This window comes from Pongo pygmaeus, chromosome 3 (genome assembly GCF_028885625.2).
Source record: "Pongo pygmaeus isolate AG05252 chromosome 3, NHGRI_mPonPyg2-v2.0_pri, whole genome shotgun sequence".
Classification (NCBI taxonomy): Eukaryota; Metazoa; Chordata; class Mammalia; order Primates; family Hominidae; genus Pongo; species Pongo pygmaeus.
Window position 1 is genome coordinate 24766519 of NC_072376.2, and position 24165 is coordinate 24790683.

Below are 24165 nucleotides of genomic sequence, written 5' to 3' on the forward strand. Positions count from 1 at the left end.
TTGCCTAGGCTGGGCTCCAACTCTCCATCCTTCCATCTCAGCCTCCCGAGGAGCTAGAATCACAGGCATGTACCACCTTGCCCAGCTACTCAGATGAATTTAGAATTTTCTTGCCAATGTCCTATCTTCTCCCTTGGTGGGGAATGCCAGGGTGGGCTGGCCCAAGAGTTTCGGTCCCTGATGCCCTCATAGCACATATGTGTGTGTCAGACAGGCCTGCTTAGGCGGGTCACCAGAACAAGAGGTTTGACGTCAGTGTGTGTAGAACCAAAGAACAAGCTCTAAAACAGGGGCTTCCAACCAGAGAGAAGGGATTAAATCCGCCTTAGGGTGGGACTGGGTTGATTAAATTAAGGAGATTGCAGGAATGGGTGGGGCTAAGTGGGACCTATTTAAGGCCTCATATCTTCCCCGGTCTCAGACTAGTGGCTTCCAGTTCTGACTGAAGCGGTCTCCAGCTCTGAAGCGGTCTCCAGCTCTGAAGCGGTCTCCAGCTCTGAAGCGATCTCCAGCTCTGAAGCGGTCTCCAGCTCTGAAGCGATCTCCAGCTCTGAAGCGGTCTCCAGCTCTGAAGCGGTCTCCAGCTCTGGAGCAATCTCCAGCTCTCACTCCAGTTGTTTCCAGCTCTTCTGGACTGAATTCTTTCCAGGTAGGAAGACCAATGCAGGGTCTGAGGGATCTGGAACCTTCACCACAGTATAACTAATTTCTTCAAGTCCTGAGTGGGCAAAGGTGGTCTCTGGGGAGACGGTGAAGGGTGGGGTATCAGAGTGTCGTGTGGGGCTTGGAATGATGAAGGAAGTTGGGGTGACCAGTCAAGGAGGTCCCCATTTTCCAGCCCGGCAGGCTCTCCGTGTGTTGTTGGGAGTGGAGTAAGGGGCTAGTCCCTGTGTCCAGTGAAATGAGAGTGCACTCATGTGTCAATGAACTCCCCATGGGGCCTGTTGGAGAGCTTGGGTCTCATTTAGGAGATAATGTCCACAGATTCTTGCTCAGGCTTATGAGAAGCTGGTAGAGTTGTGAATCTGGTTTGAATCCTGAGTGGACCAGAAACGTGGGCAAAATCTAAACTCCCAAGCCAGACTCCTCATCTACAAAATGGCGATAAAATTACTGGATAATCTAGGGTTGCTGTGAGAATTTAATAATTGAGTGTTCAGGCTTTTGACATTTATTGGAGACAGGGTCTCGCTCTGTTACTCAAGCTGGGGTGCAGTGTTTGCTGTGCTCATAGCTCACTGCAGCGTTGCTCTCCTGCTCAAGCTATCTTCCCACCTCAGCCTCCCAAGTAGATAGGGCCCCAGGTGGGCATCTCCCTGCCTAGCTTATTTTTGAAGTTTTTGTAGAGACAGAGTCTCGGTATGTTGCCCAGTCTGGTCTTAAGCTCCTGGACTCATGTAGTCCTCCCACCTCTGCTTCCCAAATTAGTGAGATTACAGGTTTAGAAATCAAAAGTTAAGAGATGAAAGTTTCGGCCGGGCATGATGGCTCATGCCAGTAAACCCAGCAGTTTGGGAGGCCGAGGTGGGTGGATCACGAGGTCAGGAGTTCAAGACCAGCCTGACCAAGATGGTGAAACTCTGTCTCTACTAAAAATACAAAAAAAATTAGCTGGATGTGGTGGTGCACGCCTGTAATCCCAGCTACTCAGGAAGCTGAGGCAGAGAATTGCTTGAACCCAGGAGATGGAGGTTGTAGTGAGTGGAGATCGTGCCACTGCACTCTAGCCTGGGCGACACAGCAAGACTCCATCTAAAAAAAAAGATGACAGTTTACAGGTGAAAAGTGATAGGTTTTGACATCCTGGTTTCACCATCTGATGCAGGTAATCTGCAAAGTGTGGATAATGAATCAACGGTGGTTGTTAAAGTTTTAACTTTTAAAAACTCTCTTGCTTTCTTCATCTTAAATTCAGTTTATAAATATTTTTGTATGATTTATACATTTACTAAAGTTTAAACAATGCGTTTTAAAAATATTTTATATTTTAAACTTCATTTATACTTTTAACATATTTAGTTTATTTTTATAAATTATTGCAATTGTCTAATATAACAAAACTTCCAATCTATTCAAATAATTTTTATAAATCTAATGAGCATCAGGCAGAGGTAGTAAGCTGGCAAGCAAGCAGCTAGTGGGCTGCATTTAGCTTGACATGGATTTTGCTTGGCTCCTACAGTTGCTTTAAAAAAAAAACAACCCACACTTAAATTCTGAATATTTTTTCATTTATTTTTAAATTATTTGTTTTATTTTGAGACCGGGTTATGCGACTGGTTGATTTTTGTATTTTTGGTAGAAATAGGGTCTCACCATGTTGGCCACGCTGGCCGCAAGTGAACTGCCCACCTCAGGCCTCCCAAAGTGCTGGGGTTACAGATGTGAGCCACCGTGCCTGGCCAAAATTCTAAAATTTTACCCGAAAGGCTTAATTTCTAGCTTCTGAAATGTGAGAAAAGTAGCAACACTTGCCCCAGTTCCCAGCAGCAACAGCCAGGCAAAGCTGAGGAGTGGCTGCTCCTTTTAGGGGAAAATCAGTGTGTCAGTTCTCTACTCTGAGATCTTTTTTGTCTCACCTGGCCTTTTTCTGCTTTCTTTTTTGAGACAGAGTCTCCTCCATCACCCAGGCTGGAGAGCAGTGGCAATCACTGCTCATTGCAGCCTTGACTTTCTGGGCTCAGGCAGCCCCCCTTGCCTTAGCCCGCTGAGCAGCTGGGAATACAAGCATGTGCCACGCCCAGCTAATTTTTTAAAAAAATTTTTGTAGAGACAGAGGTCTTTCTATGTTGCCCAGGCTGGTCTTAAACCCCTGGGATCAAGGTATCATCCCATTCCAGCCTCCCAGAGTGCAGAGATTATACGCATGAGCCACTACACCAGGCCAATAGCAGGGGATTTTAAGGGAACATTTATAACTTTAAAAAACGAATCTCTTGGCTGGGTGCAGTGGCTCATGCCTGTAATCCCATCCCTTCCGGAGGCCAAGGTGGGCGGATCACGAGGTCAGGAGTTCGAGACCAGCCTGGCCATAGTGAAACCCTGTCTCTACTAAAAATACAAAAATTAGCTGGACGTGGTGGCGGGCGCCTGTAATCCCAGTACTCCGGAGGCTGAGGCAAGAGAATTGCTAGAACCCTGGAGGCAGAGGTTGCAGTGAGCTGAGATTACGCCACTGTACTCCAGCTTGGGGGACAGAGCAAGGCTCCATCTCAAAAAAAAAAAAAACAAAAAAAAACAAAAAAACTGATCTCTGCCAGGCACGGTGGCTCATGCCTGTAATCCCAGCACTTTGGGAGGCGGAGGCGGACTGAGGCAGGAGAATCGCTTGATCCTGGGAGGTAGAGGTTGCAGTGAGCTAAGATCGCACCATTCCACTCCAGCCTGGGCAACAGAGTGAGACTCTGTCTCAAAAAAAAAAAAAAAGCAACAAAAAAACCCTGATTTCATGGGGGCAAGATTCAAATGTCAGCTTCAGTTTGAGATTAGGAGGCCCTGATTCATTAAACCGATAGTTACGTATTGGAACTACCATGAGTTGAATGCATGCATACAGTGTGGTGGGAAGGATCTGTGAGCTCTGAGAGGCCAGAGTTTGAGAGTCTGGCAGTGCTTCTAGTCATAACAGACACATAATAGGACATAAAAGGAATAGTATTTACCTACTAAGTTCCAGGCCTATGATAATGCTTTATATTCACTGACTTACCAAATAACTTATAAACTATACAAACTTTATTATCAGGAACAGTTAGTTATATTTAATAACTCAGGCAAAATATTCACATACTCTTAGTAGTACTAATAGTCATTACCATGATTGATCTTTTAGGCTGTCTTTGACATACAGAAATGGACAGTGTCATACGGTTCCAGCACTTACCCTCTCCTCCGCCTCAATCTTACTTCCCTACGTTTCTCTTTGCCTCTTCTTTCTCACTTAGTTTTGAATCAATTATACGTTGTCGATCTGTAAGCTGTCTTAGATCCTTTTAGGAGCAGTATACAAATAGAAAAATACAGTCTCCCATATCCCACAACCAAATATAACTATGATGAACATTTTCGTGTATTGCTTTCTGGTATTTTTCTCTGCATATTTATGTACATATTGAAGCCAGGTTGAAGACAGCCTGTAATTATGTCAGCCCTGTGTTCTGTTCCGTTAGCATTTCTCCATTTAAACCTGACTCTTTGAAGTCCAGTGCTGTCTCATGACTATGTAACACATTATTTGACTTTTCTGGAATTCTGGCTGTATCTAAGGGGATAGGTTTCCTGTCACCGAGCCTGACTGAACAATTCTGAGATTATCAACACTGCCATAGGGCCCTGAAAAAGCGTCTAATGAATGCAAAAGTTCAAAGCGGTTTTGTTCAGGTGTTATTTTTGGAGACACTTTCTCAGGCTTTTATGATGCAATCCGCTTTGTGCTCCTCTCTTGCAGCAGCTTCAGCCAGGGAAAAAGCACTAAGTGGCCTTGCTCACTGGTCCTCAGGGGTGGGTACCCTGGGCAGGCCAGCCCAGAAGTCAGCTGCCTCCTCTCCAGGCCCCGCCTGGACAGCTGAGAGTCAAGCAGACAGTTATTCGCCATCCCTACCTCTTTTCTGTCTTCAGTAACTGGCAGCTTCATCCTGCCAGAGAGTTTGGAATGAGCTAGGACTTTCCCATCAGTCTGAACTCCTGGGTTTTCCCAGGCCTGGTGACTCAGAGGGTAAGGCACCGAGCAGAGGAAGAGAAAGGAGAACCTGGACTCCTGGGTGCCTTTGTCTCACCACACAATCACCTCCCAGGAAGGCTGTCATCCAATCACTCCTGTGGAATCTCTCTGCCACTTTGTTGTAAAGAAAGTCAGCCCCAGTGAAGGGTAAAAAGAAGTGCCAGAGGGCCGTGGGGACAAGCCATATACTGGTAGAAAGGGCACTGGGGCAGGGTCCGAACAGCTGAGAGCATGTCTAGCACCAGGATGAAAATCAGTAGTTCACAGAGCTGCTGTGTTTGGCCTACTCCGTATTTTTTTAGGCTTCCCCAGAAAAGTCAAGATCTGACAGCATCTAATTATATTTTCTCATGCAATGTCTGAAGCTGGGTAGCAGCCGGCCCTGGATGGGGTGTTTCCTCTCCAGATTAACACAGAGCCCACCAAATTGTTAAATCTCACCTCATAGGACAATAGGCACAAAAATATACTGAAATGAGTTGAAAAAATGGTAATACTTTTTTTTTTTTTGAGACAGAGTCTCGCTCTGTTGCCCAGGCTGGAGTGCAGTGGCGCGATCTCGGCTCGCTTGCAAGCTCTGCCTCCCGGGTTCATGCCATTCTCCTGCCTCAGCCTCCCAAGTAGCTGGGACTACAGGTGCCCGCCACCACACCCGGCTAATTTTTTTTTGTATTTTTAGTAGAGACGGGGTTTCACTTGTTAGCCAGGATCATCTCGATCTCCTGACCTCGTGATCCGCCCGTCTCAGCCTCCCAAAGTGCTGGGATTACAGGCTTGAGCCACTGTGCCTGGCCCGGTGATACTTTTTTGATGAAAGCATTTTTTTTAATTTAATTTTTTTGAGACAGATTCTTGTTCTGTCATCCAGGCTGGATTGCAGTTAGCTCTCACTGCAACTTCCGCCTCCCCGGTTCAATGATTCTCATGACTCAGCCTCCTGAGCAGCTGGGATTTTTTTATATTTTTAGCAGAGACGGGGTTTCGCCATGTTGGTAGACGGGTCTCCAGCTCCTGGCTTCAAGTGATCTGCCCACCTCGGCCTCCCAAAGTGTTGGGATTACAGGCGTGAGCCACCGCACCCAGCCTCGATGAAAGTATTTTAGATGTTTGTATTTATACATAAGGCTCTATGTTTGAAGTACTAAATGGTGAGAGTATTTTGTATCTCAGATGGAATAACGATAGGAAAATGTTCTTTAGCAGATTGTATTCCCCTAAAGGGAGAGATTATAGAATGATGAACACAGACACGCCATCTACCTTTCCTCCAGACTTTGTAAAAAAAATTGTATAAATTACAATCCCAAACTAGAATCAGATACCATCCCTGATCTACTACCAAGATCTGTACACATTAAGAGAACAATGTTCTGGATTGAACCTGTTTTGCCTTTTTAATTGGAACACAAAAGGGATACCTTTTTCTTTTCCAAGTTTTTGAAATTTTGGTCTCCCTCTTACATTCGCTCCTTGTTGAAAGTAATGGAAATAAAAGCTCACAGTCAGGAGGGGAGTCTCATTGAGGTGATTGTCCTGTTAAGACCTGCTCCTGTGAACCCCTAAGCACAGGGCAGAGCAGGACATGAACTAAGAGCCAGGCTTTGCCGAATCCGGGTCGAGTTCACTGAGAGCAGTGTGTGCAGCACCCTTCCTCCTTGGCATCCTGGCAGTAGAGCCCTTTCTCATTGTAAACCCAAGTGGTGTCTGCAGTTCGCCTTGCCCAGGGCTGGAGGCAGAGCTGAGCTTGGTGAACAGGTGCCAGGGGATTCCTGTCATCAGTGGACTATGCTTTAGAAGCTGCTTGTTGCAAAGGTACTGGTTGATCATTGTCTGAGAGTTGGATTTGAAGGCCAACACCCACTAGCAAAACCATCATCCCTCTAATAACAGCAACCCAAGCAGATTTGATTTCTCCAGTGAAGGTTCTAGATGAGTCTAATCAAGGCTTCCCACCCATCTTCTCCCAACACCAGAGTTTCCCTGTGAAAACGATCATGGTTAACTCGCACTGAATACTATTTATGTGCCAAGTACCATTCCACATTCTTTACATATTTTAGCTCACTTTACTCCAACAGGGACCATTATTCCCAGTTTGCACATAAGCAAATGGAGCCAGGGAAAGCAAGGGGCAGAACAGGGAACTGATTTCCCGGAGTTTGGGCCCAGAGTCAGTGTGCTTAGCTACCGCCAGCACCAGCCCCAGAGAGCTCCAGGCTCCTGGAAGTCGTGCTCCCGACTCCTTCCCCTTGCACAGTGGAGAGAACTCGGTGTTGGAATGAAACCAGCTAATTCCAGTAGGGTGCTTCCGCTGTTTTGAGGAGCTGGGCAACTAGTAAGCTCGCTGAGCCTCACTGTGCTCCACTATAAAACCAGGAGAGTGCGCAGCAGAGTAGAGGGTCTGGGTTTCAGAATAAGACGCAGGTTTTCTTCCTGCTCAGCAAATCCTGGGTAATTGTATCATATCCCCTAACCCCTTAAACCTCAGCTAGAGAGGGAGCCACTCTTAGCCCCAGGGAAGGCTTTCGTGTGCACATTGGAGACAACGAGACAACGCCTGCCCAGCAGTGCCTGGCACAGAACTGGGGAGCTGTTGTGATAAGCATGGAGACGGACTCTCCCTGGGACAGATCCTATCTCACAGAAGTTTGGAGAACTGTTGTATACACACGCAGGTGACACGAGGCAGAGCAGGATGTGAAACGAGCGCTGTGGTTAGCCAAACCAGCAGCAGGCTTAGGACGGAGTGGTGAGAACAGCCCCCTTTTCCTCAGCTTGACGGTCGCAGCCTTTCCCATTGCGGACCTAGAGCCCAGATTCCCGGGGCAGAAAGCGCCCCACAGACTGATAAAGCTGAACAATCCAGGCTTTGTTTCCGAGGGCTTTATCCCTGACTTTCCAACTGGCTTTTATCTGTGTCTTCACGTCTCTGACCTCTTGAGCCTCACAGGAGGTAGACTAGAAGGTTCAAGTTCTTGAGGAGAAGGCAGGGGCGGGGGAGCCCCCACTTCCGGGAATCTCGTGCGGACCGAGTCGGGGCGGGAGAGGGCGCGCACCAGCCAGGCTAGGGCGCGCGGGGCGCCCAGGAGCGCGGGGCCGTTTGGGGCCGTTCGGGCCAGTTCGCGCGGCGGGGCCCGTCGGAGCTTTTCTCTCGGCAGCCTGGCTGGCCGCGCGTCTTCTCCGCGCAGCGGGCGAAGTTGCGATGGGTTCGTTAAGGCGGCAGGTAGGCAGTGCCCCAGCGGCGGCGGCAGGCGGTCCAGGAATGTGCGAGGGGCGTGATGACAGCGGCCGCCGGCCTCTTTGCGCAACACCTTCGCCATATATACCCGGGGCGCTGCACTGCACCTGGCCGCCGCCTCCAGCCCAGCACCTGCGGAGGGAGCGCTGGTGAGTACCGCCGCCGGGGCAGGGGCGCTTCCTCGCTCTTTCAAGGACTTTGATTCATTTAATTCTTGTAAATACCTCTCGGTGCTGACTTCAAGGAACTTGGCTGGCTTTGGGCCACAGAAGTGAAAAACACAAAGCTCTCCACAATGTTCAAGTTGTTTTCTTCTTAATGTTACGGTTATTGCTTTTATTACAGCTCTTGCTGCTACACTCTTACTATTGACAGTGTTATTAATCAGCCACACTTGTGGATTCTAAAATGATCACTGTTTTGAGAGTCGTGGTTTGGAAGAGGAAAGGCCCAGGGGATAGAAGTCTCCACCTAGGAATCAGGATGGCTAGGCTCTTTGTGGCTGGTCACCAACTAGCCATGTGACTTAACCCTAGTCCCTGTGAGCCCCTGGGCTGCCGTCTTCCATTCTTTATAGGAAGGGGAATGCGACATCTCAGGACCATGAAAATTCTAGGTTTGTGGTGGCTGCCTGGTGAGGTGACACTGCCCCCCACCCAAGTGTGACTTCCACGTGCTACAGTGCTTGTTTGCAGTTATTTAAGGTGTTTAGGAGACAGTCTTAGTTTGTTTCTATTAGGGCCCGTGGCCATCAGCGAAGGGTGCGTCCTTCAGCCGTCTTGGGGAGCAAAGCCCGCAATTTCTGTTTTCCAAGCCAGAAATGGGTGAGCAGGCTGGGGAGATAACCTACAAGGAGATGTGCACAGGAGTGGTTGGGTTCGGGGACTGCGCATCCTCAGGCCCGAAAGTGGGGGGGCTGCATGGCATGGAGTTAGTTCAGGTTCCCCGGAACGGTGCCTGCCACCGGTGGCTCGCACTGCGCTGAAGAGAGTTGGAATCTCGTTTTCTTTGAGGAGGTCCCTTTCTCAAACATGTTGATTTCATGGAAGCAGCTTGTGGATTTCATCACTCGAGTCCCCTCTTCCTGTTTAGGTGCCCCAGGGGATTTCTGTGTTAGCCCTGATCGCTCTGGGCCTTGTCATTCTTTCCTTTTTCCTTCTTCCCTTGTGTGCTGGCAGTTCTTTAACTTGTCCTGGGTTGGGTATTCTTGGAAAACTGTGTCTGTAGGAGTGGCCGTTGTTTCAGATTGTTAAAGAAAAACAAAAATAAAAGACTGCCTCTTTTGTCCCATGTCAGCTGATCGTAATCTTCTCTGCTTTTGTAATTTGGGGAATGGGTGATAAGAAGGGCGTGCTTTGTAAAAGATTCGGATGCTAAACAAATTGCCCCATCCAAAACTTTCCCCAAACTGCTCACCTGTCTCATTGAAGCAAGTCCGCTGTGGTATGAGGATGGGCTTCTGATTGTTGCTGTTAGAAACAAAGGGGACATAAAAATAGCCCGGATTCAATGCAGTGAGGAAAACAGCCTCACAGAATCAGAGTGCTTTGGAATAAACTGGGCTTTATTAACCAGTTTCAGGCAACTTTCACCCCTCCTTCCTCACCCACACCCCCGCTTCTATTCTGGGGACAGCAGGGAGCAATCAGGACATCCCAGGGGACTTATTCATCTCAGTGAATTTTAAAAATGCAAAGGTACAAAAAGAGGGCTATAAAAAGATTGCGGTATGTTTAAGATGTTTATATTTACAAATTTAACTGCTTTAAACCCCCCAATATAATGCAGCATAACTGATATAGTTACAAGTTATTTACAGGATTTATTTTAAGATATCATGAATACAAATTGACAGTGCATGGTGAGGGTGTGGTTTGGTGATATGGTCCAAGTTTAAAGTGATAGAATAAATGTCTTTAAAATTTTATTAGTGTGTCACATCAAAAATGTAAACTCAAGTTATCTATCAATGTGGGGCCCAGGCCAATTGCTTCCTTGACTCCTCTCATCACTACCACCACTGTGTCCTTGAAGAGATTATTATTAGCAGTAATGTAGGGACAGGGTCTCACTAAGTTGTCCAAGCTGGTCTCAAACTCACAGGTTCAAGGGACTCTCCTACTTTGGCCTCCCAAAGTGCTGGGATTATAGGTGTGAGCCACCACCCTTAGCCTATAGGGTTGATTATTTTTCCTTGTGATGGCTGTAAGGGAAGCAGAGGAAAAAGAGACATCACCCTTTTGGGAATTTTTGAAGCATGGAGTCATTCTTTCAAAGTAGGGGAAGGTTTTCCTGGGCATCCTGAGAAGACTGGTCTGCATGAGGTTGAAATTCTCTGCGGTGTTGCGGTGCCTATGTGATTCGAAGCAATTAACTTCTCTGTGGCTCAGTTTTTCCCTCTATAGAATGAGGATACTGTTCATTTTAAAGGAGACTCTAAGTTTACATAGATACATGAAATGCTGTGAGTAGATTTGTGCACCAATTTGCAAGTGCCAGGCACAAAGTCCTTAATAAACACTGCTTGGCTACCATGTGCCCAGCACTGTCCTATGTGCTGGGGATACAATGGCCATACTCTAGTCCCTGTGCCTGTGAAGGCTACCATTCTGGTGGGAGACTATGTGTCCATGTCCTGATTCCTCGCCGGACCACTGCCCTGGGCTTCCTCCTCTCCCCATTTCTTCAGATGGCCTTGACTGCTGCTCTGGGCACAAGGTGCCCGGGAACAGGTCTTGGTTGGAGAAGCCCAAACAATGCGAATGTAGGGCTTGGGTGACTGCCAGGTACCCTACATTCCCCTGTTTCCCAAGTCTGAGCCGAGTCAAGAAAGTTCCTCTCCCGGGTCTTCGAGAAAGAATAAGAGCTCTGGCAGCGGGTGCCCATGTGGTGCAGGAAGTGGAGCCAAGAGGGTGAGGCATACAGGCAACTCGGTTATAGAGGCCAGTGTGGCAGCGGGGGAGCCCCCCGCTGGGCTTTAGTAAAAAGCTTCCAAATGATGACTTCTCCCTTCCTCTGCTGCTTCTGGCAGGTGGGAAGAATGTGCTGGAGTGAGGCCTTGGGAAGGCTGGGAGAGAACAAGGCAGTGGTTGCGCCAGGGCTATGGGGGTAGGAGAAAGGCTTAAAGGGGCTCAGAGCTCCAGGGTACATTCTCTGCCTGCACCATTTAATACCCACCCCCACCCGCCCCCCCGCACCACCCTCCCCTCCTGCTCAGTCATTGCAACATTCTTGGGCGGGCATTTCCAGCATCTGAATGATCATGTGGGAGTGACCTGCAGACATGCCAATCTAGCCAGCTATCCGAAAACACTCAGAGCCCTCAATGTGCCTAGACCTAAGGCCTCTGGGTGCCCTGGTGCTTTGAGGGCTGGAGAATTCCTCCTCCCTTTGCCCCTGGCTGTGAGATCTGTGGAAAAGCTTCTGGCTTTGGAGCCAGCAGTCTTGGGTTCATATCCTGACACCAGCTCCAGGTAGTTGGAGGCAAGCTTCTTTGTTTCTCTGTGCCTCAGTTTCTTTGTCTGTACACTGAGAAGAAAAACTCCTTCCTTGGTAGACTTAATGAGGTCACAAACTGCATAGGACACTCCTCTGCCACAAAACAAACATTAACGTCTTTCTCTCACAGGCTTTGGGTTCATTTATTCAAATATTAACTGAGATCCACTACCATGCTGAGCATTGGAGATGAAGAGCTTATGGTCTAGGGTACACACAGTGGAGGTGAGGCCATTTACTGTACATGACATAGTGCATTTCCATGTAATAAACACTCTTGTTTATTGTCCGTGACACAATGCATTTCCACATTGTGTCACGAACAATAAACAAGAGTTCCGAGTGTTTACTCTGCCAGGCATCATGCTCTAGCCTCACCTACACTTATTAACCAATTAGTCCTCATAACAGCTCAGTAAGCGAGATGGTATTGTCCCCATTTTTGCAATGATGAAGCTGAAGCTCAGAGTGGCTCAGGGTTGCATATAGTGAGGGGCAGGCCTGCAGAGCCAGCCCTCCCCCACTGTGATTCCCTCTCTCCAGGTATCACTGAGCCATCTTACCTTTGTGGGCTTAGAGGTTGAGTTGCATCTTTTAAAAGAATTTTCTTCTAAAATTTAAAAAATCACCCACAGTCTCACCACTCCCTTTAACCCCAGAGAACATTTCTGGATCTTGTCTGCCTTGTTGAGATGATGCTGTGAATGGGAAAAAGAAGTGCTTTAGATTCGAAGTTTATCTAAAACATTTTCCTATGGTTTTACTGATTCAGTATAACCTCCTTAATGGCATACTCTTACAATGCATGGACATACCATAGTTAGAAGGAGTAATTTCTCTTTTTTAATTTTTTAACACTGTAAATGATAGAGCAGCAAATATCTTTTTAGTCTACATCACATTCATTCTATCATAAATATGCCTGGCGGAGCTCAAGACCTTAAAGACGAAGTGATGAACAAGACAAAGTCCCCTTTTTGGTAGGGTTTGCAGTCTGGTAAGCAGGAACTAGGTTGAAGAAGAAAGGAGTCAGGTGGACTCAGGCTCTAAGAAGCTCTCTTGGAAGAGATGATCAGAGTAAGTTAGGTATTTCTGAATTTCTGAGAGGAAATATTCCTAGCTTCCTGATTTCTAGAAGTGAAATGACTGGGTCACAGACGTGTGATGAACATAAGGCACTTTGGACAGTTTGCTAACTTTTCCAGAGCTTCTAGCAGTGTTCAACTCATAACATCTTCTCCAGCATAGCATAATGAACTTAAATTCTTTTTGCTACTTTGACAGTTGTCACTGTTTTAGTTTGAATATATGGGATTGCTTCTTTTTTTTTTTGAGACCCAGTTTCACTCTTTTTGCCCAGGCTGGGGTGCAATGATGTGATCTCGGCTCACTGCAACCTCCACCTCCCAGATTCAAGTGATTCTCCTGCCTCAGCCTCCCGAGTAGCTGGAATTACAGGTGCATGCCACCACGCCTGGCTAATTTTGTATTTTTAGTAGAGACGGGGTTTCACCATGTTGTCCAGCCTGGTCTCTAACTCCTGACCTCAGATGATCCACCCACCTCGGCCTCCCAAAGTGTTGGGTTTAACAGGCGTGAGCCACTGCGCCCAGCCTGGATTGCTTCTTTTTTAATAGGCATTTTAGCCATATGTTCCTTTTCTGTGAATTGCCTTTTTCCAGTCCTTTGGACTGCTTTGTCTAATGGACAAGGACTAATTGTCTAATGTCAAAGAACAAGGACTGCAAGGACTGGAATGTAAGGTGTGTCAAGTACCATGTAACTGAGAAAGGCTTTGTGAAGAAAATAGATTGTAAGAAGGTCTTTTTTGAAGGCTGAAAAGAATGTGGTTCTAACAAAGGACGATTAATCCAGACAGCATGACATAGTAATAATTGCTGCTATTTATTGGATGCCTCCTCAATGCCAGTCACTTTCTAGACTTTTAATTTCACTATTAGTCTCATAACCCTGCAAGAACTGTTCCATTTTATAGATGGAGAAACTGACACTTTATGCTCAGAGGCATAAAGGGACTTGCCTAAATACACACCCATTAATAGGTGGCACTGCTGGATTTTAAAACCAGATCCCTCATGCTTTTCACAGAAGGCCTGGGTGGTAGGTAAAATACGCAGAAGGTATATGAACACCTGCATATATATATATATATATATATAGAGAGAGAGAGAGAGAGAGAGAGACAGAGTTTTGCTCTGTATCCCCCTGGCTGGAGTACACTGGCATGATCTCAGTTCACTACGACCTCCACCTCCCAGGTTCAAGCAATTCTCATGCCTCAGCCTCCTAAGTAGCTGGGATTACAGGCACCCACCACCACCTCCTGCTAATTTTTGTATTTTTAGTAGAGACAGGGTTTCAACACGTTGCCCAGGCTGGTCTCAAACTTCTGACCTCAGGTGACCCACCCACCTTGGCCTCCTAAGGTGTTTGGGTTATAGGCCTGAGCCACCTTGCCTGGCCCCCACATATATATTCACATACACACTAAGTTGTATAAATCTGTTAAATTCCACTGGATAAGGTTTTGCACAGATTTGCAGTGCACTTGTCTTGATATAAGAAGTAGATGGGGTTCCATTGAAGGGTTGTGAGGATTTGGCATGCTATGAGACAACAAAGATGAATGGGCTTGCACCCTGCCTTTTTCTTTTTTTTTTGAGAAGGAGTTTCACTCTTGTCACCCAGGCTGGAGTGCAATGGCACAATCTCGGCTTACTGCAACCTCTGCCTCCCAGATTCAATCGATTCTTCTGTCTCAGCCTCCCGATGAGCTGGGACTATAGGCGTGTGCCACCACACCGGCTAATTTTTGTATTTTTAGTAGAGATGGGGTTTCACCATCTTGTCAAGGCTGGTCTCAAACTCCTGACCTCAGGTGATCCACCCGTCTTGGCCTCCCAAAGTGCTGGGATTACAGGCGTGAGCCACGGTGCCCGTTGCACCCTGCTTTTGACTGAAGGAGAGAGTCAAGACAAAAACAAGTTTAAGAGATTAAAGGTGGTACATGCAGCTAACTCAACACTGAACGAGGTAGTTTGCTTTAGCGACTGGGTGAGTGTTTGAGGGGGAACCACAGAGGAAATACGGTGCTTAATATGCCACACTTAGGGGGCATAAGTATGAAATCCTTCCCTTCCTTTTACTGCCCCTTCTGCCCGAAACCCCCACCCAGTTGATGCTTTGCAACCAATGGTTCTTCCTGTTATAGCATCTCGGTATGCCTCCTTTCCATGACTGCTGCTTTAAGCTGTTTTCTCATCCACAGACCATGGCTCCCTGGCCTGAATTGGGAGATGCCCAGCCCAACCCCGATAAGTACCTCGAAGGGGCCGCAGGTCAGCAGCCCACTGCCCCTGATAAAAGCAAAGAGACCAACAAAAGTAAGTGTCACTCATTTGTCTGCAGATCGGCCTCTGGTGAAGACACCAGGAGACTCAGTCTGATTCTTCATGACCCCTTTTGCTTGTTTCAGCAGATAACACTGAGGCGCCTGTAACCAAGATTGAACTTCTGCCAACCTACTCCACGGCTACACTGATAGATGAGCCCACTGAGGTGGACGACCCCTGGAACATACCCACCCTTCAGGACTCGGGGATCAAGTGGTCAGGTAAAAGTGAGGCCAGCTGAGACATTCAGGAGGGAAACTTCCTGTGGTTCACGGTGTCATCATCCTCCTGTCCCTCCCCCTTTTCATTGTTCTGATGCCCTTGAAGCAAGGGTCCTGGCTAGGGATGTTACCCTCTCATCTTTTTTTTTTTTTTTTTAGACGGAGTCTTGCTTTGTTGCCCAGGCTGGAGTGCAGTGGTGCGATATTGGCTCACTGCAAGCTCCGCCCCGTGGGTTCAAGCAATTATTCTGCCTCAGCCTCCCGAGTAGCTGGGATTACAGGCTAATTTTTGTATTTTTAATAGAGATGGGGTTTCACCATGTTGGCCAGGCTGGTCTCGAACTCCTGACCTCGTGATCCACCCTCCTCGGCCTCCCAAAGTGCTGAGATTACAGGCATGAGCCACAGTGCCCAGCCACCCTCCCATCTTTGAGGTTGAGTCAAAGCATGTTGGAGTAATTGGGGGTCATTCATTCAACAAATGTGCCAGGCACTGTCGTTATAGCAAAGATGGACATTGGCTCCTTATAGTTCACTGTGGATGAACAGGATCCAGGTACTGCTTTGGCGATGCTGTGGATACAGTGATGAACAGAAAAGGCCCCTCTTCTCAGAGAGCTTTCAGAGGGGTCTGCTCACACAAATGTGGGCATTAGGGAAGGTTTCTAGAAAAAGAAAATATGCAGCCAGACAGCTGGGTGCAAGCAATCACTGTTTCATTTCCAAATGTATGTAGGGCAGAAGGTCTGTCTGTGAACTAGACAGCAAGGAGGAAAAAGGAGATTGGGGTGTGGGGTGGGGAGGAGAGGTAGGAAGGAAAGAGCTGGGAGGGGGAAGATGAGAGCCATTTTAAAAGCCAGTGGAGTAAACAGCAGTTAAGGATGTATCATCCCAGGATGTATGATGCTCTAAGCCCTCCATAAATTGAGGCTGATTGCTGCTGTGCAGCTGCATTCTAGAAAATACTCTGTGCTGTTCGGAACGTGACAGCCATTATCTCCGACCCTGCACTTAGCAGGTGGCTAGTGCTGTTAACTGCCTCACTCAGGGACACTGTGGCTCAGCTGAGCACGGAGCCTGGTTTTTCTGTTGCAGACCACATTGAACCCCTCCTCCCAAATGCAAATCCTTTAGAGGCACTTTACCAGGGGTTTCAGCTAAATGGACCACAGTGGTAACTGCTTTGAAAGCTGCAGCGATGGCTGCTTCCCATCTGTAAGCCTCGCTAGACATAAGAACTTACGGCTGCCAGGCTGGGAAGGGAGGGGAGGCGGGTGGAGCTCTGAGCTCTTTGCCAAACTTCTGTGTTTCCAACACCTAAAGTTTCATGCCTTTCTCTCTCTCCCCCCATCCCACCCCCCTGCAGAGAGAGACACCAAAGGGAAGATTCTCTGTGTATTCCAAGGGATTGGGAGATTGATTTTACTTCTCGGATTTCTCTACTTTTTCGTGTGCTCCCTGGATATTCTTAGTAGCGCCTTCCAGCTGGTTGGAGGTAAGAATGAAAGGCTGAGAGGTCTGGGGGTGAGGGGCATTATCATGAAATGTGGTTCCGAGAGTAAAACTCAGCAAGCCCTCTCCAGCTGCAGCCTCCTGGAGTGTTTTAGGACTGGAACCGACCTCAGATCATTTATGAAGACTATGCTTTCCGTTACAGAAGAGAAAACTGAGGCCTATACAAAGGGCTATGACTTGTCCCAGGTGGCTTAGGCCAGGAGCTGGGGCTAGAGACTATTCCAAGATATCAGCCAGTTGAGTTTGTCCACAAATCCCAGGCAGGAAGTTGTTTGACATACAGACTTAGCTGAGGAATTCCTATATCCTCCCCACCAGAGACAATTCTGGAATGAGAAAGAGTGCCCTTTCCAAGGTGGGCCCTTGCTGGGGGAACGACAGGGCCCCTTCTCTGGGCTGGAGTAATCCGCATCCATTGTAGTTACCTTCACAGCCCTCAGGGCTGCATGTGCCCATACACTGTGAGAACCCAGAAGTGAAGTCACCATGTGCTTGGTTCCCTTTGTACCTCAATGGTGATGTCAGAAACAAACAGGCAGCACTCTGTCTACCGGGTGCAGGCATTTTCAGGGACCCTCTATCAAACATTCTTTCCCAAAGCCCTCCCATTTATGGAGAGATCATGAACCAGCCCTGAGACTCACAGCCTGTAATTAGCAGAGTAAGATTCAATCTCAGATCTGGGTGACACAAAAGACCATGGATTTCTGCAACCCTTGGTGCCTCTCTTGGGAACCCATCTGTGTGACTTGGGAGAGTTGGGGAGGTGGGCATTCATGGGAGAGCATGCGGGGCAAAAACTTCCTGAACATTGCTTTTTTGTTTTTTTTTGAGACAGAGTTTCACTCTTGTTGCCCGGGCTGGAGTGCAATGGCGTGATCTCGGCTCACTGCAACCTCCACCTCCCGGGTTCAAGCGATTCTTCTGCCTCAGCCTCCTGAGTAGCTGGGATTACAGACATGCACCACCATGCCTGGCTAATTTTTGTATTTTTAGTAGAGACGGGGTTTCTCCGTTTTGGTCAGGCTGGTCTGCAACTACTGACCTCAGTTGATCCGCCTGTCCTCGGCCTCCCAAAGTGCTGGGATTACAGGTGTGAGCCACCGCGCCTGGCCTCCTGAACATTGCTTCTGGGCTCCCTGGTCCATGGGAGCATCGGCTAGGGGCTTTGCTGTCTGGTTATCTCAGACAAATCACCTGCATCCTCTGGGCTTCCATCTTCTTTATACAATGGACTTGGGAATGCATTGATGGTCTCAGTACACTCTTGAGAATAACTCTCCCAGCATTCAATTACAGGCTGGTGCTAGGGCTAAGGGTGGATAGAGATATCTACTCTTGGAGGATAAATCTGAATTGGGTATACACCCCAGAGACATCCAGGAGGCTCATTGGCACCCACTTGTCCCAGTATAGAGTTGAGGCTGGGTTCCTGAGCACAGAAGGGCTTGCTGACTGAGGAGCGTTTGAAGAGTGGGAGGACGCAGGGTGAAGGAACAAAAGTAACCAGGGGCTCACAGTGGGTCGGGAACCAGGGCAGAGAGACAGAGACAGGAGGCACGTGTGGGCAGTTAGTGGGTTTCCTGCCTTATCGGGGCAGCACTGGGAAGAGGCATGGGGAAGCAAGATTCCTTAGGTGCCTGCAGGGATGGAGGCTGGACTCTCCAACCCGCAGCCAGCTGGCCTTGGATGGAGACTTCTGTTCACTCAGTGCCCACCTAATCCCCCTCGATCATGTTGTGATTGTTTTTGTTTGTTTTTCCCAGGAAAAATGGCAGGACAGTTCTTCAGCAACAGCTCTATTATGTCCAACCCTTTGTTGGGGCTGGTGATCGGGGTGCTGGTGACCGTCTTGGTGCAGAGCTCCAGCACCTCAACGTCCATCGTTGTCAGCATGGTGTCCTCTTCATGTGAGTCGGGGCACTCATGAGCCCACCTGCATTCCAGACACTCTCCTGTCTATCTGGGGGTGGGAAGGCGGGGCAGGAATTCACCCTGAATATGTCCAGGCCTTGTCACCATTGTCTTCGTATCTTGCTCCAGCTACAATGTGTTCCCCTCTTGATCCAAGGCAACTTCCTGTTTCCATTTCGATGGCAGGGTCTGGAAATAGACCCTGCTGCTGGAGCTCTCAGCTCTGAATTCTCTGGTACTGTGCTTTCCAGATCTACAGCCACTAGCCACCTGTGGCAATTTAATTTTGTTGAACCTTAATTGATTTAAAATTAAAATATAACATTCAGTTCCTCAGTTGTACTAGTTACATTTCAAGTGTTCAAGAGCCACATGTGGCTGGCAGCTACCTATTGAGAAGTAGATACATAGAACATTTCCATCACTGCAGAAAGTCAGTTCTCTGGGACAGGGCCACTCTCAGTGTGCTAAGAAGAAAGACAACTAATCACATCACAAATTGCTGTGGGACAACTGAGCATGGGGAGATGGCACGCTAAACTTGTACCTATCTAATAATTGCTGCAGCTAGGTTGGACAGACCCTCTGAGGGGGACCAGTTTGAACTGATTATTATTATTATTATTATTTTCTATTTTCTTTTTAAATAGAGACTCACTGTGTTGCCCAGGCTGGTCTCAAACTTCTGGGCTCAAGTGATCCTCCCACCTTGGCCTCCCAAAATGCTGGGATTACAGGCCTCAGCCACTGCCCCTGGCCAGAACTATTTTTCTTCCCAAGCCAGCATCTTAGCCAAAATTAACTAGAATGTTTCTGGTCCAGTTAGAAAAAGGTATTACACTTTCAAAATATTTTACTTGTTTATATCAAAAAAGGTGCAGCAATATGCTGATTTTGTTTGAAAAAGTTACACTGCCTGGAATTAAGTGTCTGATATCTAGCACAGAAATGATGCTTCCTAGCTGGGCCTAGTGGCTCATGCCTGTAATCCCAGCACTCTGGGAGGCTGAGGTGGGCGGATCACCTGAGGTTGGGAATCTGAGACCAGCCTGACCAACATGGTGAAACCCCGTCTCTACTAAAAATACAAAAATTAGCTGGATGTGGTGGCGCATGCCTCCAGTCTCAGCTACTGAGCAGGCTGAGGCAAGAGAATCGCTTTAACCTGGGAGGTAGAGGTTGCAATGAGCTGAGATCGAGCCACTGCTCTCCAGCCTCAGAGACAGAGTGAGATCCATCTCAAAAAAAAAGAAATGATGCTTCCTTAAAGGCGAACCTTTGTGCCATGCACAACTGACTCAACTGTACATGCAAGCCCTGGCACTCATCCACCTAAGTCCTTAATCAGTGGGTGCCTCCTGGTCTCCTTCAGGCTAGCCTTGGATCTGCAATAGGAAGGAGGGAGGAAGCTAGAAAGGCACTTTCTTCAGATTCATAGTGAGGTGCAAAAAAAAAAGTTTAAGAATTTACTTGCATAGAAGATAAAAACTGCTTCTTTAGAGGATACCAGCATGGGTGACTTTGGCCTGCCTCCAGGCTGCCTTTCTAAGCTTGTTAATGGCACTTTTCCATCCTCTAGTGCTCACTGTTCGGGCTGCCATCCCCATTATCATGGGGGCCAACATTGGAACGTCAATCACCAACACTATTGTTGCGCTCATGCAAGTGGGAGACCGGAGTGAGTTCAGAAGGTAAGAGGCTCAAAACCAGCCTTTGCGACATCAGCTCTATTGTTCTTGGCCACGCTGTTGTAACTACTTTTAACCAGCCAAAGATGACATGCTTATCAGGTTCATTCCTGGAGTTCCTAGAAGTAACCACAGGGAGGTATGGCTAGGGTTGGATCACATACTCACCAGCTGATTAGACTCAGCTCCCTGATCAGCAGAGCAGGGATAATACTATCTATCACCACTGAGTTGTTGTAGGATTAAATATACAACCCAGCAGGTAAGTGTTCAGAGCACCCAGCGCATTGAGTTCACTAAATAAATGCAAACTCTAGCTAGAAACTTAGCCGCTGGGTGGTGGAATTGAAGCAAGGCCAGTTAGAAGAGTAGAATTTATTGGAACTGGGCATGGTGGCTCGTGCCTGCAATCCCAGCACTCTGGGAGACCCAGGCGGGCAGATCTCCTGAGGTCAGGAGCCTGGCCAACATGGTGAAACCCCATCTCTTCTAAAAATACAAAAATTAGCCAGCCATGGTTGTGAGCATCTGTAATCCCAGCTACTCTGGAGGCTGAGGCAGGAGAATCGTTTGAACCTAGGAGGCAGAGGTTGCAGTGAGTTGAGATCACGCCACTGCGCTCCAGGCTGGGTGGCAGAGTGAGACTCCATCTCAAAAAATAAATAAATAAATAAATACTGTTTTGTTTGGTCATAATTATAACTTATTTAAACTTCCACTTTTGGTCAGCTCAACCCATGCCACCTTTTCTTTGTTCTTCACTCACAAGTTAATAAAAAACAAAACGTAATTTCTGCGTATGCATAAACTCTGAAACTAGAGCAGGTAGAATGTTGGAAATTTCTTTCAAAAAGGTTAATGTGAAAATTAAGTGTTTCTCAGCCTCTTCTAGCTAGCTTTTTTTTTTTTTTTTTTCCCAGTTTTTTTTAAAAGGTAAGCTGCTTCATTGAAGACAAAAAAATCCAGAAAAGAGTTTTTTAAATCTGGAGATAAGATGGAATCGAGGAGGAATCTTTGAACCTCCTCAGATGGATGCAAAATGTTTTAGCCTTGTTTCCCGTGGAAACTATTCATGTTTCATCACTTTCAAGAACTTAACAAAAAAGAAGTTTAACAATTCACTTGCATAGAGGTCTTTTTAAGTTAAATTTTTTTATTGATACGAAATATTTTTACACCTTTCTGGGATACATGGGATATTTTGTTACATTCATAGAATGTGTAGTGATCAAATCAGGGTATTTGAGGTGCCCATCGCTTTGGGGATTTATGATTTCTATGTGTTTGGAACAATTGAAAACTCCAGCATAGAGAGCTTTGGTTGTCTTCATACTGGTCCCCACCTTTCCAAAAGAAGGTAGCCTTCAATATACATGATACAAAAGTGCCCTTGATGCAATTCTTCAAAACAGTGATTGCTGAGCTAATTATTCCAGCCGTAACATGCTTGCTGGCCCGCAACTTCTTCATCTGGCCAATGGGAATATAGATACCAGCCACTTTGGGGATCGATATGAGAGAACAAAAATGAGATTGTGTACATGTGCACACTTCCATAGGTGACAGCTAGCAGAGGGTGGCAGATGATACAGGTAATGACCCACCTCACATGGTGCCCACTTGCTTAGTGACTAATCTGGCTGTCGGGGTTTCCCTCCCATAGAGCTTTTGCAGGAGCCACTGTCCATGACTTCTTCAACTGGCTGTCCGTGTTGGTGCTCTTGCCTGTGGAGGTGGCCACCCATTACCTCGAGATCATAACCCAGCTTATAGTGGACAGCTTCCACTTCAAGAATGGAGAAGATGCCCCAGATCTTCTGAAAGTCATCACTAAGCCCTTCACAAAGCTCATTGTCCAGGTAACTTTGCTCCTTCAGAGAGAGAAAGAGACAAACTTCCTACCCACAACATCCCCTACCTGAGCTGACAGATATAGAGTGTCTACAACACTATTCTGGGCCTGGCACGGTGGCTCACCCTTGTTTTCCCAGCACTTTGGGAGGCCGAGGCAGGTGGATTGCTTGAGGTCAGGAATCTGAGACCAGCCTGGCCAACATGGCATAACCCTGTCTATACTAAAATACAAAACATTAGCTGGGCATGGTGGCATGCACCTGTAGTCCCAGCTATGTGGGGGGCTGAGAAAGGAGGATCGCTTGAACCCCGGGAGGTCAAGGCTGCAGTGAGCTAATTGTGTGCCATTGCACTCCAGCCTGGGTGACAAAGTGAGACTGTTTTTAAAAAATAAATAGATGAATAAACACTACTCTGTAGCTGCCTCTGGAAAAGGCCAAGGGAGGCAGAACTTTAGGGCCACCTGATAGAGTGACTGACCTTGATGATTACTTTGACTTCTATGACATGCCACCTTTATTGGGGTGGAGGTGCTTCTTAAGACTGGATACTTGAGATCACTTTGTTCCCACTGCTCTCCTCAACACCAGTGGACTTGATAAAGTATGATCTACCCTTTCCTGCCTAGAGTCATCTCAGCCCCTTCTCCCTGGGTCCTTGCTAGGACCTTGTGTTTTCACTCTTACTGGTTTTCTTGGCCATTCAGTCATCCAGAAAATATCTACTGTCTGCTCCCTAGATATCAGTGCCTCTGCAGATAGAGTGAGTCCCACTTTGCCTCTCTGGGGGCTCACAGTCACATTTATCTCCTTAGAGCCCCTCTCACTGCAACCCCCTGGGTTTGTGTCCTAAATTGGTCCTGAGGATATGCTGATGGTCTCCTGTCTACTGTTTCCACAGCTGGATAAAAAAATTATCAGCCAAATTGCAATGAACGATGAAAAAGCGAAAAACAAGAGTCTTGTCAAGATTTGGTGCAAAACTTTTACCAACAAGGTACGTTTCCAAGAATATTCCCGGGGCAGGGAGTGAACCTTTGCATCTGAACATGAAGCTAAATCTTGCCTTCAAGGAAGGTAAATAGAAAGTCAGGGGAAAGAAATATTGGGAGTCCCTGAAAAATCAAAAGTGACCAGTGAATGCCTTTAGAAAACAAGTCCCTGAATGAATGCCGAATGCAGGTAAACAGTAGGACAGACAGACTCCCTTTTGCCCCATCCCAGGGATACATTATTTCTGGTTTGTTATTTCCATGCCTCTTGGAGAAGGCTTAGCTCTGGCTTAGCTCTGTCTGCCACTCTGTTCTCATTTTTGGAGGGACTTGTGGAAATAGTCCAGCATGCCCTACAGGTGTTGGCAGCAAGGGTGCTCTCTCACTTTCCAGACTCTTCCAGAGTATTACCCCTGCTCGGGCCCAAAGCATTCATGCCCTCTGTCAGGAACCTACCCAGCCTGCTTTGCACCTGGGTTGTGGCTTGCTCTTGCTTCTGAGGTGTACATGTATTTTTTTTTTGTGGGGTGCTAAAGACTGGAGACTAAAATAAACAAACTAGATGTTTTTAAATGATGAAGGCTGATTTCAGTTGTCCTCAGCTATTCTAAGAGATTTCTAATAGAGGTGAGAAATGTCTTCAAGAGAAAAGAACTGTTCTGTTGGGGCCACACTGCATGCACCATGGGTGGTGTCTGTGCCTGTTCATTCCCACCCCCGCCATTGCCTCCCATTCCCCACTAAAAGCCAGTGTTGTGAGCATTTGTCATGTTTGTCATCCAGACCCAGATGAACGTCACTGTTCCCTCGATTGCTAACTGCACCTCCCCTTCCCTCTGTTGGACGGATGGCATCCAAACCTGGACCATGAAGAATGTGACCTACAAGGAGAACATCGCCAAATGTGAGTGGAGTTCAGTGGATTGGCCACTATGACAGGTGTTGTCTGGGGGTGACGTATTTATCCACGGGAAGTCCCAGTAAGTGAAGGAAAGGACAGTAGGAGTCACCAAGCACCTGCCCTACGTCAAGCAGTGAGCAACATGCTTTCACAGCAGAGGAAACTATGGCTTAGGAACTGAGGTGACAGGCCTGAGGTCCCACAGCAAGGGC

At 47.3% G+C, this 24165-nt stretch overlaps 1 protein-coding gene across 3 annotated transcripts in view; it reads left to right on the forward strand.

Moving 5' to 3' along the window:
* The first annotated feature begins 555 nt into the window (after positions 1-555).
* SLC34A2 (solute carrier family 34 member 2) overlaps positions 556-24165 on the forward strand; it is a 30520-nt gene continuing 6910 nt past the window's right edge. Inside the window, exons 1-9 of one of the 3 annotated variants that reach the window (XM_054485028.2) lie at positions 556-649; positions 14746-14860; positions 14953-15090; positions 16457-16585; positions 18372-18515; positions 20099-20210; positions 21871-22066; positions 22962-23057; positions 23836-23956. In XM_054485028.2, the coding sequence (XP_054341003.1) occupies positions 14749-14860; positions 14953-15090; positions 16457-16585; positions 18372-18515; positions 20099-20210; positions 21871-22066; positions 22962-23057; positions 23836-23956 (1048 nt within the window). In that variant the 5' untranslated portion in view covers positions 556-649; positions 14746-14748. Of the gene's footprint in view, positions 650-7779; positions 8108-14745; positions 14861-14952; positions 15091-16456; positions 16586-18371; positions 18516-20098; positions 20211-21870; positions 22067-22961; positions 23058-23835; positions 23957-24165 lie in introns of those variants that run through there. The other 2 variants (XM_054485027.2, XM_054485029.2) reach the window with 2 other exon arrangements.